General features: G+C 46.0%; 1 protein-coding gene across 1 annotated transcript in view; it reads left to right on the top strand.

Moving 5' to 3' along the window:
• The window catches only part of xxylt1 (xyloside xylosyltransferase 1), a 52,648-nt gene extending 28,329 nt beyond the window's left edge, over nucleotides 1-24,319 (top strand). The window contains exon 5 of the mRNA XM_083767453.1: nucleotides 23,770-24,319. Coding sequence (XP_083623579.1) covers nucleotides 23,770-24,166 — 397 coding nt within the window. The 3' untranslated portion in view covers nucleotides 24,167-24,319. The remainder of the gene's footprint in view (nucleotides 1-23,769) is intronic.
• The last annotated feature ends 332 nt before the right edge of the window (nucleotides 24,320-24,651 follow it).

Raw genomic sequence — 24,651 nt, forward strand, 5'->3', positions numbered from 1 at the left:
GAGATGTTCACTTAAATAATTCATGGTTATAAAGATACGTCTTCAGGCATCAAATTAAGTTCTGTAGAACTACGTTAGTAAAGCAAGCCTGATAAAAGTATTAAACTCACCAGAACACAGTTCATCTCTGTACTACTCTGTTACTCTGCTCTACTCTGTTACCCCTCCAAAACAAAATCCTGTACGCAAATCCTTGTAGATCTGCTATTTTCACTGGTTAGGGTCTCTCTTTTGGGTCTCCACCCCGAAGAGTTTGCGAACCACTGCTGTAGATCAGTAGTTCTCCAATTTCTTCGTGCCAGGCTCCCCCAAATGGATATATATTTGGCCGCGGACCCCCATCTGAAAATATTCTGTGCCAGGGACCCCCAGAAGAGTTTATTATTATTATTATTATTATTGTTTTAATATTCAACAATTTCAAGAATTTTCAAAAATAGCAGAGTGGTCGGTAAATAACTTAAACAGAATTTTCTCTAAAAGAGAAAACCAGCACTCACGGAACTCATGTTTTAAGGCACTTTGACATGGTATGCTGCAGAGCAGCAGCAACGAACGCGTTTCAGCGTTGTCAGACATCTCTTTTAGAGAAATTTCTGTTTAAACTTTATAGAACAGCACATTACTGACCTGCTCCACAGCTGCTTCCTGCTGTGCGTGTGTGTGTGTGCGTGTGTGAATCAGGTTGTTTTTGTGTTTCTAATGTACACCTGTGTGTGCGTATGAGCAAGAGAGCGGCTTTGTTTCTTGACTCATTCATCTGTCCTACTCTGAGGTACCAACACAAACATCACTCGTATGTTTTCCCATCAAAACACACACACACACACACACACACACACACACACTATGCAGCACAGGCCCCTGGCCTCTGAGACATAGGATCTGCTTATGCTGAATCTGATATTCAAAACAAGCACACAGGAGGGAGTTAATATTCACAAGGCATTCTTTCCTGTTCCAGGCTTTTGATATTTGTTATGTTTTACGTTAGCGATAACCAGGTCAGTTGGTCAGTCGTGTCAAAGTTCACTCGTGGCGTGCGGAGCGGCACAGCATCTAGCGTTTATTTTGGACCATTCATTTGCATTCATGTTCAACAGCTGTTTGGTTTGGTTATGCCTCATTCATATTCATACAGGTGTACAATCATTGTCGTATGTTTTATTTGCGCCGCCCCTGGTGTGCAACAACCTTGCTAGTCTCGCTTACTGCGTTATTGACAACATTTGGCGGCTTTGTGTTGATGCGATCAACAGCCGACTTTCCTCTCTTGCATCTACCATCGTGCACACATAGCGAGGAGAGGCGTAAACATAGAGCCAGAAGGACAGCCTTAGTGAAGACAGATGGGCAGATGGTAGAAGGATGCCTGAGATGTATGCGAGTATGGGTTTTATTTGACAGGCGAGACAGGGCGAACTCCACTCCCAACAGCGTCCCTTTTGTGCCAAAACCCTCTCTCTATTCTATAGTTAATTAACACTGGCAAAGAGCGACAGACCTCCCTCCCGCACGCACATCCCCATAGTACCTCTGCCCAGGTGTCAAAGGCCATCATGTGCCCTGTGTCTTCAGAGAGGGAACTTCACATCCCCATGGTACCTCTGCCCAGGTGTCAAAGGCCGTCATGTGCCCTGTGTCTTCAGAGAGGGAACTTCACATCCCCATGGTACCTCTGCCCAGGTGTCAAAGGCCGTCATGTGCCCTGTGTCTTCAGAGAGGGAACTTCACATCCCCATAGTACCTCTGCCCAGGTGTCAAAGGCCATCATGTGCCCTGTGTCTTCAGAGAGGGAACTTCCAGCCTTAATCGACAGCTCTTTGTTCTCAACACTTTTAACTCCCCAATCTCTGGAGGGATTTTCTTCAGAGGATGGGAAATGAAACAATACACTTGGACAGAGAGAGAGAGAGAGAGAGGAATCCAGTTTAGCTCGACTTGCACATCCATCATGGACGTGCATTGAAAGCACGTTCTGTTTTGTGTTAAGGCATGGTTAAGATTAACGCTCCTCTGCCCCTTCTGTTCGATAAAGTTTTAACTTCCACAGAGCGTACGGTACTGCACTGACATTTGCATTATTGCAAATGAGAGACGGTTGTTAACATTCCTGGCATTGGAGAAGGTACCCGCTGTGTGTTAGCCTCAAGGCCATCTCAAGCCTAATGGCTAGTAGAGACAGGTGTCAGAAACATCAGCATGTCCCAAGTTGGCCACTTTGCACAGTAGTTTTTTTTAACCCTCATTATCTATTGCATGGTAACACATGTGCATGTGCCATGTATATATTTATAACTGAAAAATGCAAATGTATCTGTTTCAGGAATGAATTCAATATTCACTTAGAGGGGTGTGCGTGTGCGTGTGCGCGCGCGCGACTGCGCGTGTGTGTGTGTGTGTGTGTGTCTTAGCGCGCCACTAGGTCTGCTATTTCTGAAAAATCGTCAAATATTTATTTCAGAAAACTGGAGGATTTAGAAGATTTTCTTTTTAATTTTGAGGTCAGGCCTAAATGGGTTAATTAAATGATGCATGGAAAAATTATAACGGCAGTTTAAGTGGACTGGACTAACATATTTACAAAAAAAACAAGCGTTTCTTTCCTGCGTATGTGTGCTGATTGTGCAGGTTTGTTGTTTCATGTAAGCGGCGATAATTGTTTTTTAATTTAGATCTTTCCTGGCAGGCTGTAGAGGGCTCCAGGAATGCCAAACAAACGCAGATCCTTATCTCTGCCCTCTTTCCATAACTGTACTGTAGCCACCTCCATCAAGACCTCCATCCAGGGAAATGGCCTCCCTTTTTGCCCTTGCACATTCTTAAGTTCAACACACACACACACACACACACACACACACACACACACACACACACACACACACACACAGAATCAGTTATGCACTCAAAGCGTGCCAAGCATAAGCTCACGGCCGTTTACCGCAAACGGCCTCAGCAACTCGACAACATTTACGCTACTCCACCGAAAGCCCACGTCATGAGGGCTCTGTTCCCTCTCCTATCACTCAGACCCACGTCATGAGGGCTCTGTTCCCTTTCCTATCACTCAGACCCACGTCATGAGGGCTCTGTTCCCTCTCCTATCACTCAGACCCACGTCATGAGGGCTCTGTTCCCTTTCCTATCACTCAGACCCACGTCATGAGGGCTCTGTTCCCTCTCCTATCACTCAGACCCACGTCATGAGGGCTCTGTTCCCTTTCCTATCACTCAGACCCACGTCATGAGGGCTCTGTTCCCTTTCCTATCACTCAGACCCACGTCATGAGGGCTCTGTTCCCTCTCCTATCACTCAGACCCACGTCATGAGGGCTCTGTTCCCTTTCCTATCAGACCCACGTCATGAGGGCTCTGTTCCCTTTCCTATCACTCAGACCCACGTCATGAGGGCTCTGTTCCCTTTCCTATCAGACCCACGTCATGAGGGCTCTGTTCCCTTTCCTATCAGACCCACGTCATGAGGGCTCTGTTCCCTTTCCTATCAGACCCACGTCATGAGGGCTCTGTTCCCTTTCCTATCACTCAGACCCACGTCATGAGGGCTCTGTTCCCTTTCCTATCACTCAGACCCACGTCATGAGGGCTCTGTTCCCTTTCCTATCAGACCCACGTCATGAGGGCTCTGTTCCCTTTCCTATCACTCAGACCCACGTCATGAGGGCTCTGTTCCCTTTCCTATCAGACCCACGTCATGAGGGCTCTGTTCCCTTTCCTATCACTCAGACCCACGTCATGAGGGCTCTGTTCCCTTTCCTATCAGACCCACGTCACGAGGGCTCTGTTCCCTTTCCTATCACTACGACCCACGTCATGAGGGCTCTGTTCCCTTTCCTATCACTACGACCCACGTCATGAGGGCTCTGTTCCCTTTCCTATCACTACGACCCACGTCATGAGGGCTCTGTTCCCTTTCCTATCACTACGACCCACGTCATGAGGGCTCTGTTCCCTTTCCTATCACTACGACCCACGTCATGAGGGCTCTGTTCCCTTTCCTATCACTCAGACCCACGTCATGAGGGCTCTGTTCCCTTTCCTATCAGACCCACGTCATGAGGGCTCTGTTCCCTTTCCTATCAGACCCACGTCATGAGGGCTCTGTTCCCTTTCCTATCACTCAGACCCACGTCATGAGGGCTCTGTTCCCTTTCCTATCACTCAGACCCACGTCATGAGGGCTCTGTTCCCTTTCCTATCAGACCCACGTCATGAGGGCTCTGTTCCCTTTCCTATCAGACCCACGTCATGAGGGCTCTGTTCCCTTTCCTATCACTCAGACCCACGTCATGAGGGCTCTGTTCCCTTTCCTATCACTCAGACCCACGTCATGAGGGCTCTGTTCCCTTTCCTATCAGACCCACGTCATGAGGGCTCTGTTCCCTTTCCTATCAGACCCACGTCATGAGGGCTCTGTTCCCTTTCCTATCACTCAGACCCACGTCATGAGGGCTCTGTTCCCTTTCCTATCACTCAGACCCACGTCATGAGGGCTCTGTTCCCTTTCCTATCAGACCCACGTCATGAGGGCTCTGTTCCCTTTCCTATCAGACCCACGTCATGAGGGCTCTGTTCCCTTTCCTATCACTCAGACCCACGTCATGAGGGCTCTGTTCCCTTTCCTATCAGACCCACGTCATGAGGGCTCTGTTCCCTTTCCTATCAGACCCACGTCATGAGGGCTCTGTTCCCTTTCCTATCAGACCCACGTCACGAGGGCTCTGTTCCCTTTCCTATCACTCAGACCCACGTCATGAGGGCTCTGTTCCCTTTCCTATCAGACCCACGTCATGAGGGCTCTGTTCCCTTTCCTATCAGACCCACGTCATGAGGGCTCTGTTCCCTTTCCTATCAGACCCACGTCACGAGGGCTCTGTTCCCTTTCCTATCACTCAGACCCACGTCATGAGGGCTCTGTTCCCTTTCCTATCAGACCCACGTCATGAGGGCTCTGTTCCCTTTCCTATCAGACCCACGTCATGAGGGCTCTGTTCCCTCTCCTATCAGACCCACGTCATGAGGGCTCTGTTCCCTCTCCTATCAGACCCACGTCATGAGGGCTCTGTTCCCTCTCCTATCAGACCCACGTCATGAGGGCTCTGTTCCCTCTCCTATCAGACCCACGTCATGAGGGCTCTGTTCCCTCTCCTATCAGACCCACGTCATGAGGGCTCTGTTCCCTCTCCTATCAGACCCACGTCATGAGGGCTCTGTTCCCTTTCCTATCAGACCCACGTCATGAGGGCTCTGTTCCCTTTCCTATCAGACCCACGTCATGAGGGCTCTGTTCCCTTTCCTATCAGACCCACGTCACGAGGGCTCTGTTCCCTTTCCTATCAGACCGACGCGGCGGACGGGACAGGCCTGAGTGTTGGGCTGTTGGCATACACATCCAGTAACGACTGTCTTAGGGGATAGTTGGCCCTGCCAAGTCCAGCAAACTGTCATTTTTCAGCAGGTTATCGACCTGACACTTTGTCTCTAACCATTTGTAGAGACAAAACCTTGTCCTTCTCTAACCATTTGTAGAGACAAAACCTTGTCCTTCTCTAACCATTTGTAGAGACAAAACCTTGTCCTTCCCTAACCATTTGTAGAGACAAAACCTTGTCCTCTAACCATTTGTAGAGACAAAACCTTGTCCTACTCTAACCATTTGTAGAGACAAAACCTTGTCCTTCCCTAACCATTTGTAGAGACAAAACCTTGTCCTTCTCTAACCATTTGTAGAGACAAAACCTTGTCCTCTAACCATTTGTAGAGACAAAACCTTGTCCTACTCTAACCATTTGTAGAGACAAAACCTTGTCCTCTAACCATTTGTAGAGACAAAACCTTGTCCTACTCTAACCATTTGTAGAGACAAAACCTTGTCCGTCTCTAACCATTTGTAGAGACAAAACCTTGTCCTTCTCTAACCATTTGTAGAGACAAAACCTTGTCCTCCTCTAACCATTTGTAGAGACAAAACCTTGTCCTTCTCTAACCATTTGTAGAGACAAAACCTTGTCCTTCTCTAACCATTTGTAGAGACAAAACCTTGTCCGTCTCTAACCATTTGTAGAGACAAAACCTTGTCCTTCTCTAACCATTTGTAGAGACAAAACCTTGTCCTCCTCTAACCATTTGTAGAGACAAAACCTTGTCCTTCTCTAACCATTTGTAGAGACAAAACCTTGTCCGTCTCTAACCATTTGTAGAGACAAAACCTTGTGCTTCTCTAACCATTTGTAGAGACAAAACCTTGTCCTACTCTTAAAACTTAAGAATGTCAGAAGAATAAAACATTTCCATATACTGAAAGTACTGAAAGGAAGTAATTGGTCAATGAAATGACAAGCTTTTATACATATTGAATTCTCTTATATAGCGCCTCTTATGTAAAGAATAGATAAAGTGTAACAATATGAAAGCCGGATATCAAATATGTATAACGTGTATGAAAGAGCAGAGTCTCTTGTGCAAATAAAATAAATATCAAATGGCAGCGGATATCAATTATGCATAATATGTATAAGGAAGGAGCAGTGGGCCCAGTGTGCATTCTCCCAGCTCATCTAGAGCAGGGCTTCCCAGAGTAATAATGGGTCCCGACCCATTTGTTGAGAAACGGTGTTCTAGAATGTTTCACCAGTTTAGAATGGTTTTGTCTCTCTCTCTCTCAGAATCAGTTATGCACTCAAAGCGTGCCGAGTATAGAGCACCGAAGTCCTGACGTAACTCGCTCATCCCGACGATTCCCCCGGTTCGCGGAAGTAATTTCTCTATGGAGAATAACATGGGGTGATCTTAATATCGTCTACTATAAGCGTTGTGGTCCAAAAATAAACAAGCTGTCTCGGCGTTATTGTCAGGGAGGTGTCTCTGTATCGTTTGCAACAGTCAGTCACTCATTATGATGCAGTCTGCTTCTAGTGAAAATCTAACTAATTCAGCAGCAGTAACATTAGCGTTTTCTCTCAGTCAGTTGATTCTTCATATCCATATGAGTGAAGCGGCCGGGGTGACATGTTTATTTTTCAAACACAGTTGTTATATTATGAGGCGATCTCAAATCGCCTCAATGGGGATTTCAATGCAACTAAACAAATACATGAACCTGGGGACTGACGCCCTCTACTGAAAGTGACGTCAGACTTCGGTGCTCTATAAGCACACAATATTGTTTCTCTGTGTCCAACACGTCCTGGCAGAGGAGAGTTCATTCTGGAAGACGATGCCCAATCTTACTGCAGTCCTTCCTCCTCTCAGCCAGCAGCATCTGTGAATGTTTAAACAGCACAGCAGACAAGACCCAGTTACGTAACTTTTAAAACCGCAAACGGCGTGACTTGTAAAGCACAGAGGCGTGATTTTAGGTAATTGACAGCAGAATGAAGCATGTTGGCACTGCTCTATAGAGGCTTTCATGACATACGGGAGTTGGTCTAACATGACATCAGATGTGGGAACCCCTTTTAGTGTTTTAACCCATTCTGACCTGAGATCAGATTCATACGAGGTTTCCACTGGACACACACTGGTCTGATTAACCCATTCTGACCTGAGATCAGATTCTAAAAATGTCACAGTCGTTCTTCGATTTTTCAAAAATAGCAGACCTACAAGCTCGTATCGCGCCACTCGGTGGCGCGATATGAGCTTGTAGATCTGCTATTTTTAAATAGCTAAAGCATAACATGATGCTGACACCAAAATGGGTGCCCGGTCAGAATGGGTTAAACATTGTTATAATTTAGCTACGAGCTACGAGCTTGCAGGTCTGCTATTTTTGAAAAATCGTGAAAATATTTATTTCAGAATACTGGAGGATTTAGAAGACTTTTTTTTTATTTTGAGGTCAGGCCTAAAAGGATTTAAGAGATTCTCAAAGGGAAATTCTAGGCCGAAACTGAATACTGAATATGATTAATATTATATATCTTTCTTTTTTTTGTACCATTGCTGTCATGGCTGTACCTTAACGCTATACCTGATTATGGCAAAATACATGATTATGGCATAACTTAAATAATAATCACTATTGGGTCCATAAAACATTTATTCAGCTCTTTTGGATGCATTCATTGCATAGTTGCATACATTGATTCAAGACTGACTGCTGAATCATTGTAACAATATATATATATATACAGTTTGATCACGTCATCACAACAAAACATTAGGTTACAGTACGTAGGTAACCCTGTGTGTGTATATATATATATATTCTGTTTATATCCCTGGATATTGTTGTGGCTCACCTTGTCACCCTACACCCACACGTCTCTCTGACTCAACTACCAGCGTTGTCATGATCCAGCTACTGTATACTCTTGTCTATTGACAAGAGTATACAGATGAACAGGCCCATTATTATGAATGAGTTTATTTCGAACATTATTTGAAAACAAATACATTCTGACCTGAGATCAGATTCTAAAAATGTCTTCTACGTCCTGACTGTTTCCTGAAAAAGCTGTGTTTCTATGTCAGTCGTTCTTCCGATTTTTCAAAAATAGCAGACCTACAAGCTCATAGCGCGCCACTCGGTGGCGCGCTATGAGCTTGTAGATCTGCTATTTTTCAATAGCTAAAGCATAACATAATGCTAACACCAAAAGGGGTTCCCGCCGAAAATAGGTTAAAACAAAACTGAAATAAAAAATGACACCAACGATGTCCGAAAAGGAGTAGGATGAAGTAATAAATCGTATTAAACCCCTACCCCCCCTTAAATAAAAGATAAAGTTATATAAGGTAGGGAAAGCCCTGCTGTTGTGGAGCTTTACATGAAACATAATGCTTATTCTGCTTAATTACCAGGTTCAATTCACTTATGAAATAAGTGTAGCCTTTCTTGTTTTGTCCAATAATTTGTAAAGATTATGTATTCTAACTCTAACCCATTCTGGCCCTTTTGGTGTTTTAACTAAGCATTATGTTATGCTTTAGCTATTGAAAAATAGCAGATCTACAAGCTCATAGCGCTCCACCGAGTGGGGCGCTACGAGCTTGTAGGTCTGCTATTTGTAAAAAAAATGCGGCACGAATCTTTGAATATATATTCTTTCACACTCTGAAAGAATATATATTCAAAGATTCAAAAAAAAAGAAAAACGTTTCGTTTTTTTTTATTTCGACGTCAGGCCTAAATGGGCTAATCTAATGAAATTGGATATAAGCACTCATCCACAACTTATACGTTACAGTAGCTAGCCTCCAACTCCAACTTCAGGCTGAGAAAGTATAGGGAGACATTTCTCATTTGATAGCACATTGCAGAAAGCAACGATTCTGAGAAATTCAAGATTCACCTTGCAAACACACCGCCGAATCATTTGGCATTACATGGCCTCAATTTCCTGTCGGTGCTGCAACTCTCCTTTAGATACCTAGTCTTCCACTGCTCTACCGAGACGATCAGCTGGTAACCCATTTAGGTCTGAAGTCGAAATTAAAAAAAATGTCTTCAAAATCCTGACAGTTTTCTGAAAAACCTTAATGTTTCTGTATCAGTGGTGCTCAATATTTCATGTCAAGAACCCCAAAAATTACATGTAATATGCCTCCGCCCCCCCCTTCTGAAAATATATTCTTCCACCACGGACCCCCCAGAAGCAAAGATTTGAGTTAAAATGTTCACTCTGTCAAAGACCAGAGCGCGGCACCGAGTGCCGCGCTATGAGCTTGTAGATCTGCTATTTTTCAATAGTTAAAACACCAAAAGGGGTTCCCACCCAAAACGGGTTAAAAGGGCCAGGCATTTTCTCATTTTCAGTCCCTCCATGACCCACACCCCCCCCTTTGGAGTTGTTTTGAAGCAGCCTTTAGTGTCCTGGTTCTGAACGTTGGTGAGAAGGGAAAACATTTTGGAAGGAGGGGAAAGCAGAACAGAGTGTCCCTGTCCTGCTGCTAAATGCTTGCAGTTCTTTCCCCAATGTGAGAGAGACAACAACACCTTTTGAGAGGTTGGCAACAGAACAGAACAGAACAGCGGAGGAGGGCGACAACTGTTTCTGTGAAACTGTCAAGCCCAAAGAGAGCGAGACACTGTGAGGACCGCAGGCTTCTTGGCCACGAGGTTATGTATTCAGATGGTGAGAGAGGTTCTGGCTGTACTAACCCTAACCCGGTACTGGTACAGGGGGGGCAGAAAATAGAGTGGTCCATCTGTTCCACTAATTGGTGCAGAACTGCAGATGAATATATATATATATATATATATATATATATATTCTTTTTCAATTTTTGCTTAGTGCAACCACTCAAAACTTCACTGCCTATGTGTTGGTTCACCCACACACGCACCTATGTGACTGTGAGCACCATTAGTACACTATTGGTACCAGTAGGGGCGCTGTTGTGCCAGAAACAGAGAGTGGGATAGTGGTAAATGGTAAATGGTGCATTTATATAGCGCCTTTATCCAAGGCGCTTTACAGAGATTGTGCATTACATTCACCCATTCACACACACATTCATACACCGATGGCAGCGGAAACCATGCAAGGCACCAACTAGCTCATCGGGAGCAATTAGGGGTTCAGTGTCTTGCTCAAGGACACTTCGACAGTAACTCTGGGGGAGCCCGGGTTCGAACTGGCAACCTTACGGTTACCATCCAGGCACTCTACCCCTGAGCCACCGCCGCCCCATAGTGCTGCACTGTTGCCTGTTAATGAGAGAGAGAGAGAGAGAGAGAAGGGAGTTGCACCACTCAGTTCACACGGGTATGATTTTAAACAAATACAAAACATACAGACACTACAGACCAGTACAAGACAAACAGACAAGGACGAGACGAGACAAATAATACAGACCAACAAACCGTTGGTCTCAACGTCATATCAATTAAATAATTAATTGAACTGCGTCGAGGGCTTCATGGACCAGTTGTCCACAGTGCCCGCTCAGATGAACATCATGGTATCGGGAGTGTCTCATTCCTATTCCAGAACTTCCTGAAAACATCTATAGCGCGCAACCCAATTAGTCAGGAGATTAATTGGGTTGCGTGCTAGAAAACATGTTTTACAATTAGTATTGAAATTACAATATGACTTGTATTCCTTTTAAATGTTTTGACATTATGGATTGTAAGCCACAGCACGGGTCTATCTTGCTATGGTACTTTAACCCATTCTCATTATTAAAGACAGTTTTATACTTGGTTGCGCACCAGTGTTGCCCAACCAACTGTGAATCAAGACAAACTGTCCTGACAGGTTCTGACAGCTGTACTGCTGTGGTTTGCAAATGGTAAAAGCCAGTACTATATTGTTTTCTGGCCTGAACTGATCACACAGGTTATGTTTATTGTCTTGTTACCTAACTTTGCTGAAGAAAAACAGCTGCAGCGGTATTGTATAAGCTGTGATGGTGAGGGTTAGACAAGGAATGTTCTGGTAATTGTAAACACATGAACTTGTTCATCCAGCCTGCTGTACTGTATCTCCTCTAAACAGTCCCTGATGTTCAATACTCGTGTAGGAATTCACCGTGAAATAGAGTCATGTACATTTTACATCGCTGACGTATTTCTGCGAGCCAGTGATTTCACATCCAAATTCCTTGAAAGGTCAGTAGTGGATTTCTGAAACGGTTGCTAGCTGTTTTGAAACCTACGGTACAGTTGAACGCTGCAGCAAATGGTACATGGCATTAGCATTACCTTAACCACATTAGATTTATTTTATTTGTGTGAAAAGAATCACAACGAATTAATTTGTCATGCGATGAAGTATATGGGGCTTAAGTGGTTCATGATTGTTCATCACAGATGCATTAGCACTGTCACTCACGTCAAATTATTTATTGCAACAAAATATATACAGTTTATTTTGGCAGCAAAGGCTCGGCCCTGAGAATGCTCCCCAATAATAATAATAATAATAATAAAACTTTATTTGTATAGCACCTTTCATGACATCAAATGCAGCTCAACGTGCTTTACAGAACAATGGAGAATAAAAGAAAAGCAAGGCAACGACATTAAAAAACAAGCAGTAATGCAGTACAGTGAGGACATGAATAACAAAAAATATATAAGATCACTTAAAAGCAATGTTGTAGAAGTGGGTCTTGAGCTGAGCTTTAAAAATGTCTACAGAGGCTGCATGACGAAGGTACAGTGGGAGCTTGTTCCATGCCGACGGCCCGTAGAAGCAAAAAGCTGCTTCCCCGTATTTTTTAGTTGCCATTTTTTTAGGCAAAGCGAGCAGGCCAGCAGTGGAAGACCTTAGGGGGCGGTTTGGGACATATTTAGGCAGGCAGTCATGTAGGTAGGAAGGTGCGAGACCATTGAGAGCTTTATAGACAAGTAAAATAATTTTAAAATCAATCCTAAAAACAACCGGAAGCCAGTGCAGTGATGCCAAAACTGGAGTAATATGTTCTCTCATCTTAGTTCTAGTTAAAACTCTGGCTGCTGCATTTTGGACAAGTTGTAATCTGTCAGTTGTTTTAGGATTCCAATTAATCCTAGCAGCATGCAAGATAATCTACAGTATGTTAAGCACAATAAAATACCCCACATGATGAAACTATCGCACAAAGTCACACATGAAGAAGAACCATTCTGCACAGCATGCATGTACAAGTAATAAGTGGAGCAGCAGCTGCGTGAATGATTTGCAGAGTGAGTCGTGCTCTCAGCTTAGAAAGAGCAGTTTGAATGTGATTGGGGAATGAGATAGTCGGTCAGTAGCGATGGGAATTGATAACCTGAATTGTTAGTCCATCCATCCATCCATCTTCAACCGCTTATCCGTAGTCGGGTCGCGGGGGCAACAGCTCCACCAGACTTCCCTCTCCAGAGCAACATAGTGACTTCCTCCTGGGGGATCCCGAGACGTTCCAAGGCCAGTGAGTCGATGTGTTTCCTCCAACTGCGCCTTGGTCTGCCCCGGGGTCTCCTCCCAATGGGACGTGTATCGAGGACCTCCCTAGGGAGACGCCCGAGAGGCATCCTAACCAGATGCCCGAACCACCTCAGCTGGCTCCTTTCCAGGCGAAGGAGCAGCGGTTCTACTCCGAGTCTCTCTTGTGTGACTGAACTTCTCACCCTATCTCTAAGGGAGATGCCAGCCACCCGTCGGGGAAAACTCATTTTGGCCGCTTGTATTTGCGACCTGATTTTTTCCGGTCAATTTCTGTGAATTGTTAGTGAATCTGAATTGTTAACTCCAAGACATCTTTTTTCATGCTTTTTGTTTTTTACATGTTAAAATGTTATCTATTCTAATCTATTCTAAATTTAAGAAAATTGTCGCGAAGTGTCGCCTGTTATGTCTAAGACCTTCCTTAGTACAGAGCAAGACTGCTGCTCGCTTTGGGGCCCGTCTCACAACGCCACGGTGCTTTGGGGCCCGTCTCACAACACCACGGCGCTTTGGGGCCCGTCTCACAACGCCACGGCGCTTTGGGGCCCGTCTCACAACGCCACGGCGCTTTGGGGCCCGTCTCACAACGCCACGGCGCTTTGGGGCCCGTCTCACAACGCCACGGCGCTTTGGGGCCCATCTCACAACGCCACGGCGCTTTGGGGCCCGTCTCACAACGCCACAGCGCTTTGGGGCCCGTCTCACAACCCCACGGCGCTTTGGGGCCCGTCTCACAACGCCACGGCGCTTTGGGGCCCGTCTCACAACGCCACGGCGCTTTGGGGCCCGTCTCACAACGCCACGGCGCTTTGGGGCCCGTCTCATAACGCCACGGCGCTTTGGGGCCCGTCTCACAACGCCACGGCGCTTTGGGGCCCGTCTCACAACGCCACAGCGCTTTGGGGCCCGTCTCACAACCCCACGGCGCTTTGGGGCCCGTCTCACAACGCCACGGCGCTTTGGGGCCCGTCTCACAACGCCACGGCGCTTTGGGGCCCGTCTCACAACGCCACGGCGCTTTGGGGCCCGTCTCACAACACCACGGCGCTTTGGGGCCCGTCTCACAACACCACGGCGCTTTGGGGCCCGTCTCACAACGCCATGGCGCTTTGGGGCCCGTCTCACAACGCCACGGCGCTTTGGGGCCCGTCTCACAACGCCATGGCGCTTTGGGGCCCGTCTCACAACGCCACAGCGCTTTGGGGCCCGTCTCACAACGCCACGGCGCTTTGGGGCCCGTCTCACAACGCCACGGCGCTTTGGGGCCCGTCTCACAACGCCACGGCGCTTTGGGGCCCGTCTCACAACGCCACGGCGCTTTGGGGCCCGTCTCACAACGCCACAGCGCTTTGGGGCCCGTCTCACAACGCCACAGCGCTTTGGGGCCCGTCTCACAACGCCACGGCGCTTTGGGGCCCGTCTCACAACGCCACGGCGCTTTGGGGCCCGTCTCACAACGCCACAGCGCTTTGGGGCCCATCTCACAACGCCACGGCGCTTTGGGGCCCGTCTCACAACGCCACGGCGCTTTGGGGCCCGTCTCACAACGCCACGGCGCTTTGGGGCCCGTCTCACAACGCCACAGCGCTTTGGGGCCCATCTCACAACGCCACGGCGCTTTGGGGCCCATCTCACAACGCCACGGCGCTTTGGGGCCCGTCTCACAACGCCACGGCGCTTTGGGGCCCATCTCACAACGCCACGGCGCTTTGGGGCCCGTCTCACAACGCCACGGCGCTTTGGGGCCCGTCTCACAACGCCACGGCGCTTTGGGGCCCGTCTCACAACGCCACGGCGCTTTGGGGCCCGTCTCACAACACCACGGCGCTTTGGGGCCCGTCTCATAACACCACAGCGCTTTGGGGCCCGTCTCATAACACCACAGCGCTTTGGGGCCCGTCTCATAACACCACAGCGCTTTGGGGCCCGTCTCATAACACCACAGCGCTTTGGGGCCCGTCTCATAACACCACAGCGCTTTGGGGCCCGTCTCATAACACCACAGCGCTTTGGGGCCCGTCTCACAACACCACGGCGCTTTGGGGCCCGTCTCACAACGCCACGGCGCTTTGGGGCCCGTCTCACAACGCCACGGCGCACGGACAGCCTCAAGGAACCTAGCGCCGCACAGCCCTGTCCTCCAGCCTCAATGTGCACTGCTTGCAACCACCACCATTGGCTTCCATTATTCGAATTTACTTCATTTTTGCCAAAAAAACAAAACAAAACAACTCCTACACCCGCCATCTTCCTGCAGATCACGCGTCACTGTGAAATGCATGTTGGGAGGGAAACAGATTTATGTATGTTATACAAACTAAGCATTTTCTCCGTTCTTTTTCTACACTGTACACAATGGTTGACAGCCTCTGTATGCCAGCTACTCCATTTCCACAATGGCAATCTGTATCAGGAATCAATAAAGAAATGGACCGGAATCTGCTAATTTACTTTTTTTAATCAATTCCCATCCCTAATGACCAGCTGCTATACGTCAGTGAACTGCCTGAACTAACGCAAGGCTTAGTTTCCAACATGCTGCCTGATGACAGACAGTCCACACCTGGGGCGGGGGTGTGGGGTCGTGTCCATCCATCGTCACCAAGTTGTAAGCACCATCATTTATTCAGTTAACTCACACCAGGGTCTAGAGCAGGGGTGGGCAACTGGCGGCCCGGGGGCCACATGCCATGCGGCCCCCACCTTCACTTAATGTGGCCCTCAGGTTAATATCAGAATACAATTCCACAACATGCAAACATGACCTGCTTTAATTACTTCAGTCTAAATTAGTAGCTCAATGCTCAACAACACACGTATAATTAAAGGCATTTGAAAATACATAAAAATGTACGTTTTCAGGATTCCAATTCGAATATAGCAAAGATAGCCGATCTACAAGCTCAAAACGTGTCGCAGCGCGACGCGTTTTGAGCTTGTAGATCGGTAATATATATCGGTAATATATGGTAATATATGGCCCTATAGGGAGTGAGTGTGGAAATATAGTGGCCCTCTCCATGGTCAAAGTTGCCCACCCCGGGACTAGAGGTCAAAGTGTACAGAAAGTGCATCACTTTGAGATATGCCAACAGTCATGTTCCGGGGTGAGATCCCTATATTGACGTTGTGGAGGCTGAATGTAGTAAATGACGACAAAGTTAAAAACATAATTACGAGAGCCTGCATGGCTGCATCACCTCCCAATGTATGAATGAATGAACCATTTGTAAAGCGCTTTGAGCACATGGCTAAAGCGCTATGAAAATGCAATTTATTCATTATGGACGACACAGCCACATTCTCCTTGTTGAGCTCAAATCCGACTCGGGTCATGATGTCTACCTTTCTCTCTGCCCTCTGTTTCCTGTCCGTCTCTTTTCATTCTAAATAAAGCAAAAATGGCCAAAGAATAATACAAATGTTCCTGGAGAGAATCTGCTACTGTAGCCGTCTGCATCTAAACAATGTGATAAATCTCTACATACTGTATGTGTAATGATATGATATGATCTAGTACTTTATTGTCAGTTCACACTGAAATGTGTCTTGCGACACAGCAGCCAAGTATGCAGAACACATATACACACATTTGACATAACACAAAGAACAAGACAATTTACATACATAAGACATGAAGACAAGAGCAATATCCACCGCTTAGATTACCCCGTGGCTACTACAACTCCTGATTAAGCCTCAAGGTCGACTGGTGGACAAAGGACCTCTTTAGTCTGACCTTATTGTATGCTTATAGATTGTGTAAAGATGTGTTCACAGTACTGGAAACAGAAAAGTTTGTTAGTGCGATACATTTTAAGTGAACTTCATTGCGTCCTGCAGTCACCGAGTGAATGTGACTTACCTCATCCTAAGGGAGTTAGCCACTCATGTGAGCAGCGTTTGTTGGCTGCCAGTCTCATTCTTCTGCAAACACAGGAATGCACTCCACACTTATTTGAGGAGGTCATTACGAGGCCTTGTGTCCAAAACAGGCTGTGCAAACCAACGCTACACTTGTCTTTGCCTCGCCCGCAAATACATTACGTGTCTCTAAGCACGTAGGCCCTTGATTTGACTTAAGGGAGACGAATGGGCCGCGAGGGTCTCCGGTTCTGCAGTCCGAGAGCACTGTAGAGAACAGCAAAGCGTATTACTGCTATTTATAGGTCGGCACTAAAAGTGCCGCATGATGAGATGAGTGTCTGATGGTCCTGGTAGATTATAGTGAGAAAGTATGTGTAATAACTAATAACCGGCCACATCATCCTCCTCTTTAACAGTCTTTGCCATGGATAGAATAATTCGCATTTTGGGTTAGGGTTAGCTATAACGGCTGCACATAAATTTCACCCGTGCGTTCACTTTAGATCAGGTGATTTAAGTGGTGATTCATATTCAAAACAATACATAAGTACTAAAGTGCTGACGACGGTCTAGAACTCTAAGACACTGCACCCCTGCATTCATTCATTCCATCGTGTGTGTGTGTGTGTGTGTGTGTGTGTGTGTGTGTGTGTGTGTGTGTGTGTGTGTGTGTGTGTGTGTGTGTGTTAATCCATTCTGACCGGGCACCCATTTTGGTGTCGGCATCATGTTATGCTTTAGCTATTGAAAAATAGCAGATCTACAAGCTCATATCGCGCCACCGAGTGGCGCGATATGAGCTTGTAGGTCTGCTATTTTTTTAAACAATCGAAGAACGACTGACATTTTTAGAATCTGATCTCAGGTCAGAATGGGTTAAGAAAGACGAGCACATTCTTCCATGAATATTTTATCGTACAATGACTTATAGAGAGTGGTGGTGTGTGTGCGTAATCTGTGTATACAAATACATGCTAGGCAGAGATTCATTCCCCCCCCTGTCAGTGGATTGGCTGCTGGCCAGCCGGCACATTGAAAAGAGCATTTTGTACTTTATCCTGCAGGGAATACCGAGTTGGAGTATCAACAGCTTTGTTGTTTTTAATTCTCTTCCGAGATCAGATCGATGACTTGGATATATTTCTAGAGGAATGGTTCTGCACTGGTAGTTAAAGGACCACTTCAGCACTTTTCAACCTATCTTCATATAATAGGTCCTCACTAATAATCATGATAAAATGGCACGATTTTTTTCTACTCAGTGTGTGTCTCATAGGAGGGCTGTGGGCAGTTTACAAAAACGATGGCTTCCATTTTCGCATTGCAACTTTTCAGGACTAGAAAGCCTGCAGTTTTTATTAGCTTATATTCCCCATCGATGATGTCACTGGAAGACGGTTTCTGAACTGCCCACAGCCCTCCTATGAGACACAGGCCGAGTAGAAAAAGATTGCGCCATTTTTTCAAGATTATTAGTGAGGACCTATTATATGAAGTTAGGTTGAAAAGTGGTGAAGTGGTCCTTTAATTACATTCCGAGGAGTCCATTTGGTTACCGGTACATTATTTGTGTACTCTTCGGAGTACTTGGATATATTTCTAGATGAGTGGTTCTGCACTGGTAGCTTGATTATTATTTTTTTACCACTAAAAGGTGACATTGATCACTGTTTTGTTGGATGTAAAAATCCTTCCACAGTCATATTTTTGTGACCCCATGGCCTTTCCTCTAGTTCCACCATTTGGCCCAAATCTCAGATGGAATGGGCAGATGAAAGCCATGAAACCTTCTGAGTCCTGGCTGATGGTGGTAGATTAACCCTATCCATGAGGTCTCTCATGGACTGTGACGTTATGACATGAACTCAGCACTCAGGCTTTGGTGTAGCTCCGAAGAGTACACAGATGTAACCAAATGGACTCCTCGGAATGTAATTAACCCATTTAGGCCTGACCTCGAAATTTAAAAAGAATCTTCTAAATCCTCCAGTTTTCTGAAATAAATATTTGAACGATAAAAAAAAAAAAAAAAAAAAAGACCTACCTCGTAGCTTGTAGATCTGCTATTTTCCAATAGCTAAATTATAACATGTTTAAAACACAAAGGGGTTCCCGGCCAAAATGGGTTAACTAACTATAAGCAATATTAAAGTTGCTTACAATAACTAACTGTAAAGCAATACTAAGTCAATAAACCTCACTTCAGTCAGAATAAATAGAACATATCAGATTAGATATATTATGCACATTGAGCTCTCACGGGTTCAAAAGGACTGACCCAAACCCTAATGGACCCCTGGCCTAATGGACCCCTAGCCCTAATGGACCCCTGGCCTGCGATGCGATTCAGAGAAGATAGATCTAGAGTGGAGCCGACGTGAAACAAAAAAGAAAGACCTAAAATGATGTTCTGACTGTACACAGTGGGTCATCCTCCATACTGTTCTGACTGTACACAGTGGGCGAGATGTCATCCTCCATACTGTAGCAGCCTACCCACGGTGCACTTTGATTCCATCTGCCCACACTTTAACCCATTCTGAACGGGCACCCGTTTTGGTGTCGGCATCGTGTTATGCTTTAGCTATTGAAAAATAGCAGATCTACAAGCTCATATCGCGCCACCGAGTGGCGCGATACGAGCTTGTAGGTCTGCTATTTTTTGAAAAATCGAAGAACGACTGACATTTTTTTAGAATCTGATCTCAGGTCAGAATGGGTTAATCAGACCAGTGTGTGTCCAGTGGAAACCTCGTATGAATCTGATCTCAGGTCAGAATGGGTTAACCAATTTTGTGCGGGAACCCCTTTTGGTGTTTAACTATTGAAAAATACGAGCTTGTAGGTCTGCTATTTTTGAAAAATCGAAGGACGACTGACATAGAAACATAGCTTTTTCAGAAAACTGTCAGGATGTAGAAGACATTTTTTGAATCTGATCTCAGGTCAAAATGGTGTGTTCCACTAAAGTGTGGAACACATTCAGAACCAGTGAAGTTTCTTAATCCAGCACTAATTTAAGTCCGATAGGGTACAGAAATAGAGCGTGTGGGGTCGGTCGTCCATGTATATAGCTTCTCGCTGTCGGGGAGTTACAACAAAATGTTTTTGAAGCCACCGCCACCACCCGCACCAATTAAACATTGTTGCCGATTAACTTATTTTCAGCAGTGTCACGCAACCCTCATTTTAAACGGTTTCACCACCAGACAAACGCAGCAGTTTCCAGCGTTGTTTATGCCGTCTGTGTGCTGCTGCGCAAACAGCCTACAGCTGTTGCACCATGCGGCGTACGCTCGCTGTTTCTGCTGAGGGAAAAGGGGAGGGGCCGATGAAAGGCAGAGGAAAGATAACAGATCTTCAAGCTAACAACACAAGTAGCGATGTGTTGTCATACTGAAAGTCTAGATCAAGCAGGCTTTTGCCCTTCTGATCCACGGGAGGTTTCTGTCCTCAAGATACCTCAAAACATGTTTTTTAAAGACTGCATGATGAGCTTATATATTGGAACAACAGAACCGTTTCTTTTAATTATTTTTTTACCCAGGGAAGTAGCTGAGCACAGGTGCTCATTTTAAGCAACGCCCTGCACATAGAAACACACAGACAGACACGCACACACACACACACACACACACATTAAAACCTGGGAGCTGACCAGTACAAGCACAGTCTTATACTGTTGTCCTGCCCGTCCGGGGAATCGAACCGGCAACCTTTCGGCAACAAGAGCGTGCTCCTCTAACCCTTAGGCCACCGCTGCCCCGAAATGGTGAAGGCGGTGAAGGCGCGCTCTACTCGGGTATAGTCAAGTTGATGGTCTCTGTAGCTGATGGGTGCAGATTCTTGAATATCAATGGTTTCGGTATGCAGGCTCGCAGGCCTTCCTCAGTGCTTCAAACTGTTTGAAACGCTGAGGCAGGCCTGTGTGCCGAGACGCGTTCCGTTTCTCTAGGTGGAACTGCTGCTGATTGTGTTTTCATGAAATAATGAAACTCAAACTTTATACAAGAGTGTGTGGATAATATTCCCTTTTTTCCATTGACCTCATATATTGGTCAGCCATGGCCTTTCCTCTAGTCTAGTGCTTCTTCCAGTGAAAAATTAGAGCATGGGGTTTTATATACGTTCAAACAAGGAGCATCTCAGCCACAAGGGGCTACTTAGCGGGGTTTCTAGAGTGTTTTAACAGCCTGACCCGTTCACTTGGGTCGGAAGAGTCTCAGGAGTTCCTTTGGCACCGATTTGGCCTTGAATGCATACAGCTCAACAAAAACATTATTCTCCCCTTGCCTACCCCGCCTCAAAGATCTCTATGTGCAATAATAGCATAGTTAACTCCTTGTTCTGTAGGTAAAGCATGTTTTTTTCCCTGACCTAAGACCCCCTATATTGATTCCTGATAGCTCTTATGCGTTGTCTTCCAAAAGTAAGGAGCAGGAGAGATGGAGTTCAAATGTCAATACGAAGTGAAGTAAAGTGGAATGTGTGGAAGATGCATGGTGTCACAGATCCAATCTTGAGGACACAACATTTAGTACTTTTTGTGTACAGTATGTATCACAGAATCGGAATAATTGTATTTGGTGTGTACAGATGTACTTTACGTACTAGGACATAGCTTTTGGTTTACAGGTAGGCCAGGCATGGCATACTTACTGTACATAGCATACTGTACTTAACAAATGGAGATACAATATACAGAATCACGTGTACACCCTAAAAAAACACACAGTGGACATAATTTCATCATCATATCAAGTTAATTAACCATTTAAGTATCGCACAATGGTGTCATGCAAAAATAGTGAAAATAGCCGATCTATAACCTCACAATGCAGTGAGCTTTATAGACACTATTTTTGAACAATTGTTTGATTTGCCTATAATGACTTGCACAAAACAGCGATTGAAACACAAAACAGCGATTATAATCTATTAATTGATTAACTATTGCAGCCATAATTACACACATACACACACTTGCACGTACACACACAAACACACACACACACACACACACACACACTGACACACACACACACACACAGGACACTTGTACACTGCCGGTGCAGTTTGACAGTGGGAGAGCAGCCAGTTACAACGTGCATGGACGGCAAAGCATCGTTACATAATACAGTACAGCTGACATGTCGGACACAGGGCAGCAGACATAAATCATGGATAAAGGAAACAACGCCTCCTCCAAATTGAGCGGCTTCCTATAATGGCTGAAACTGAGCACACACACACACTTAATGATAGAATAATGTGAGTGTGTGTATCTGGTACCTGGGACTTGGTGTCCTGGCAGAACACGGTGCTGAGTTCAGTTGGCACGGCGGGGCCTTTGGCACCACGTCCAGATCCTGGAGCCGCTCGCTCTCTTCCTGTTTTGGTCTGAGGGCCGTTTGCTCGACAGCAGAGTTGGCCTGAAACAGAAGCTGCTGACCTGAGATCAGCCCCACAACAACAACACACACATAAATGAGACATTTCACTGCAGCTCTACAAGTTCCCTACAGTGTGTGGAGGAGGGGTTTATTTTTAAAAGTCTGAGGTCATTTTTGTATTTGATCAAGTTGTATTTATATCTTGAATCATTACTGACGTGATTGGTTGCTTCTAGCCAATGGGACGACAAGCAACGGCAATGGTTCCTCTTGCCAATGGGAAGGCAAATATCCCTGGCAGCAAAGCGCCCTGCCGACAGACATAGTCCAGTGATAATGTAATTTGACCTCAAACTAATTACTAAAAAATACATACTTGGCTGATTTCGTATCTGAGTGGAAAGTGTTGAAAATGGCCTGTACAGCATAGACATCCCATATAAGGCAAATATTTTCTAGATTTGCTTTAAGTAGCATGTGACATGTCAAACAACTAGGGGGTTTTCATGATAGTTTGACATGTCACGTGCTACTTAAAGCCATTTTCTTTAAGTCTAGATCAATATTTGCCTTATATGGGATGTCTATGGTTTGGTGGCTATACTGTACAGGCCATTTTCAACACTTTCCCCTCAGACAATTCCAGGCTACTTTTTTCTGTTATTCAGGATATATTGAAGATACAAAATCAGCTGCCTTTGTTAGTTTTTTGCCATTAGTTTGAGGTTGATCCTGTATTTTCCTTAGATTTCCTGTACTAACAGTGCAGAGAAACACTCAGCAAAGCAGGCTGCAGCCAGACAGTGCAGAGCAACGCGCAATACTACATTTATTTGACACGTCTGCAATGTTCACTCTAAAGTCCCTCTATCACTTCAAACCAAACCGCGGCTGAAACAGCACAGCCAATGCAACGCCACAACAAAAGGCAGTCATTGAACCGTGCACGCACAGACTCAATGTATATAATGTAAGGTGATTGGTGTGGAGTCTCCGTGTACCACCGCTGCACTGCGGGGACGGGCCGGCGCCACTAGCAGCCTCTGTACAGCCAGCAGCAGCAAGAGACAACGGCGTGTGTGCCTGCAGAATAATACCCTCCAAATTAATTCACAGGCCTACTTCCGTCTCCAAAGCCCGACAATACACTGTATACATTAATGGACTCGCCCAAGGTGAAATAATAGTTTTCAATTTCTAATAGTGTTCTCTTTTTTTGTTCTCTCTTTGAAAAGACCCAGGGACTCTGCAAGTAGAATTTCGCTTTCATTTGCATTTTAATAAATTGTTTACTACCTATTGTGGCTTATCAACTTCAGTTCATAATGGTGTCTGGCGGCGTGGGCCGTGGCTCAGCGGTCCAGGCACCTTGGCTTTGTAATCCAGTCTGGCAGTGTGCCGCGGGTTCGACTCCCGATCCCGACGGCCTTCACTGCATGTCACCCCACCCCCCCCCCATCTCTCTCCCTATTTCCTGTCAGCCTACTGTCTGTCCCTCCATAAAAAAAATATAAAATAAAGGCAAAAGCCACAAAAAAACATTAAAAAAAAAATATTAATAATGGTGTCTGCCAAACGTCCCTAATGGAACAATAAAGACTGGCACCTTTTTTCCCCCGTCTTCACAGACACACCTTTTGGCAGTACCGCAAGGAGAACCCCAACACCCAGGTGGGCGAGCCCCCTCCAGACGGCCTGCCGGGGTTCAACAGCGGGGTGATGCTGCTGGACCTGGGGGGCATGCGGGCCTCGGCGCTGTACAACCAGCTGCTGCAGCCGGGCAACGTGGCCAAGCTGGCCGACCAGTACCGCTTCCGGGGCCACCTCGGGGACCAGGACTTCTTCACCATGATCGGCATGGAGCACCCGGGCCTGTTCCACGCCCTGGCCTGTGGCTGGAACCGGCAGCTGTGCACCTGGTGGCGGGAGCACGGCTACGGGGACGTGTTCCAGCTGTACTACCGCTGCGACGGACCCGTCTACATCTACCACGGGAACTGCAACACGCCCATACCGGACCAATGAGGATGATGGCGAATGGCGTCACGATGCCGGGACCAAGGAAGTAGTCCACATATAGCCTGGTTAATAAACCAGACTAATATCGCACGGACCGCAGGATATTAGTCTGGGGAGGCTCAGCTTGGATTTAATTTCCAGGGAAACATTTACTCTTTGACGCAATTGGTCAGAGCTACTGTCAGTCAAAGGTCTCAAGCATTGAAAGTCACTGTACCAAAGCCCGCCCATATTGCATACCGTGTCCCGATTGGCCGCCCACATTCTCTGGTGTAGGAAATGGGCGTACAATTGAGCCTCTCCAGACCGAAATCCGCCGGCAGGCAATTTATTTTTGCCAACGGCTGATTCGGTCTGGTTTATTAACCAGGCTAGTCCACATATAAGCACTAAAGTAAAGCCGAAGGGAATTCTCTAAGGATTCCGGGTTCCTGTGCAACTTATAGCAAGCACAGCGCAATGAAGATATAGCCTCTGTTCATAACTGCACT

Source organism: Protomyctophum parallelum, assembly GCF_964188405.1.
Source record: "Protomyctophum parallelum genome assembly, chromosome: 6".
Taxonomy (NCBI): Eukaryota; Metazoa; Chordata; class Actinopteri; order Myctophiformes; family Myctophidae; genus Protomyctophum; species Protomyctophum parallelum.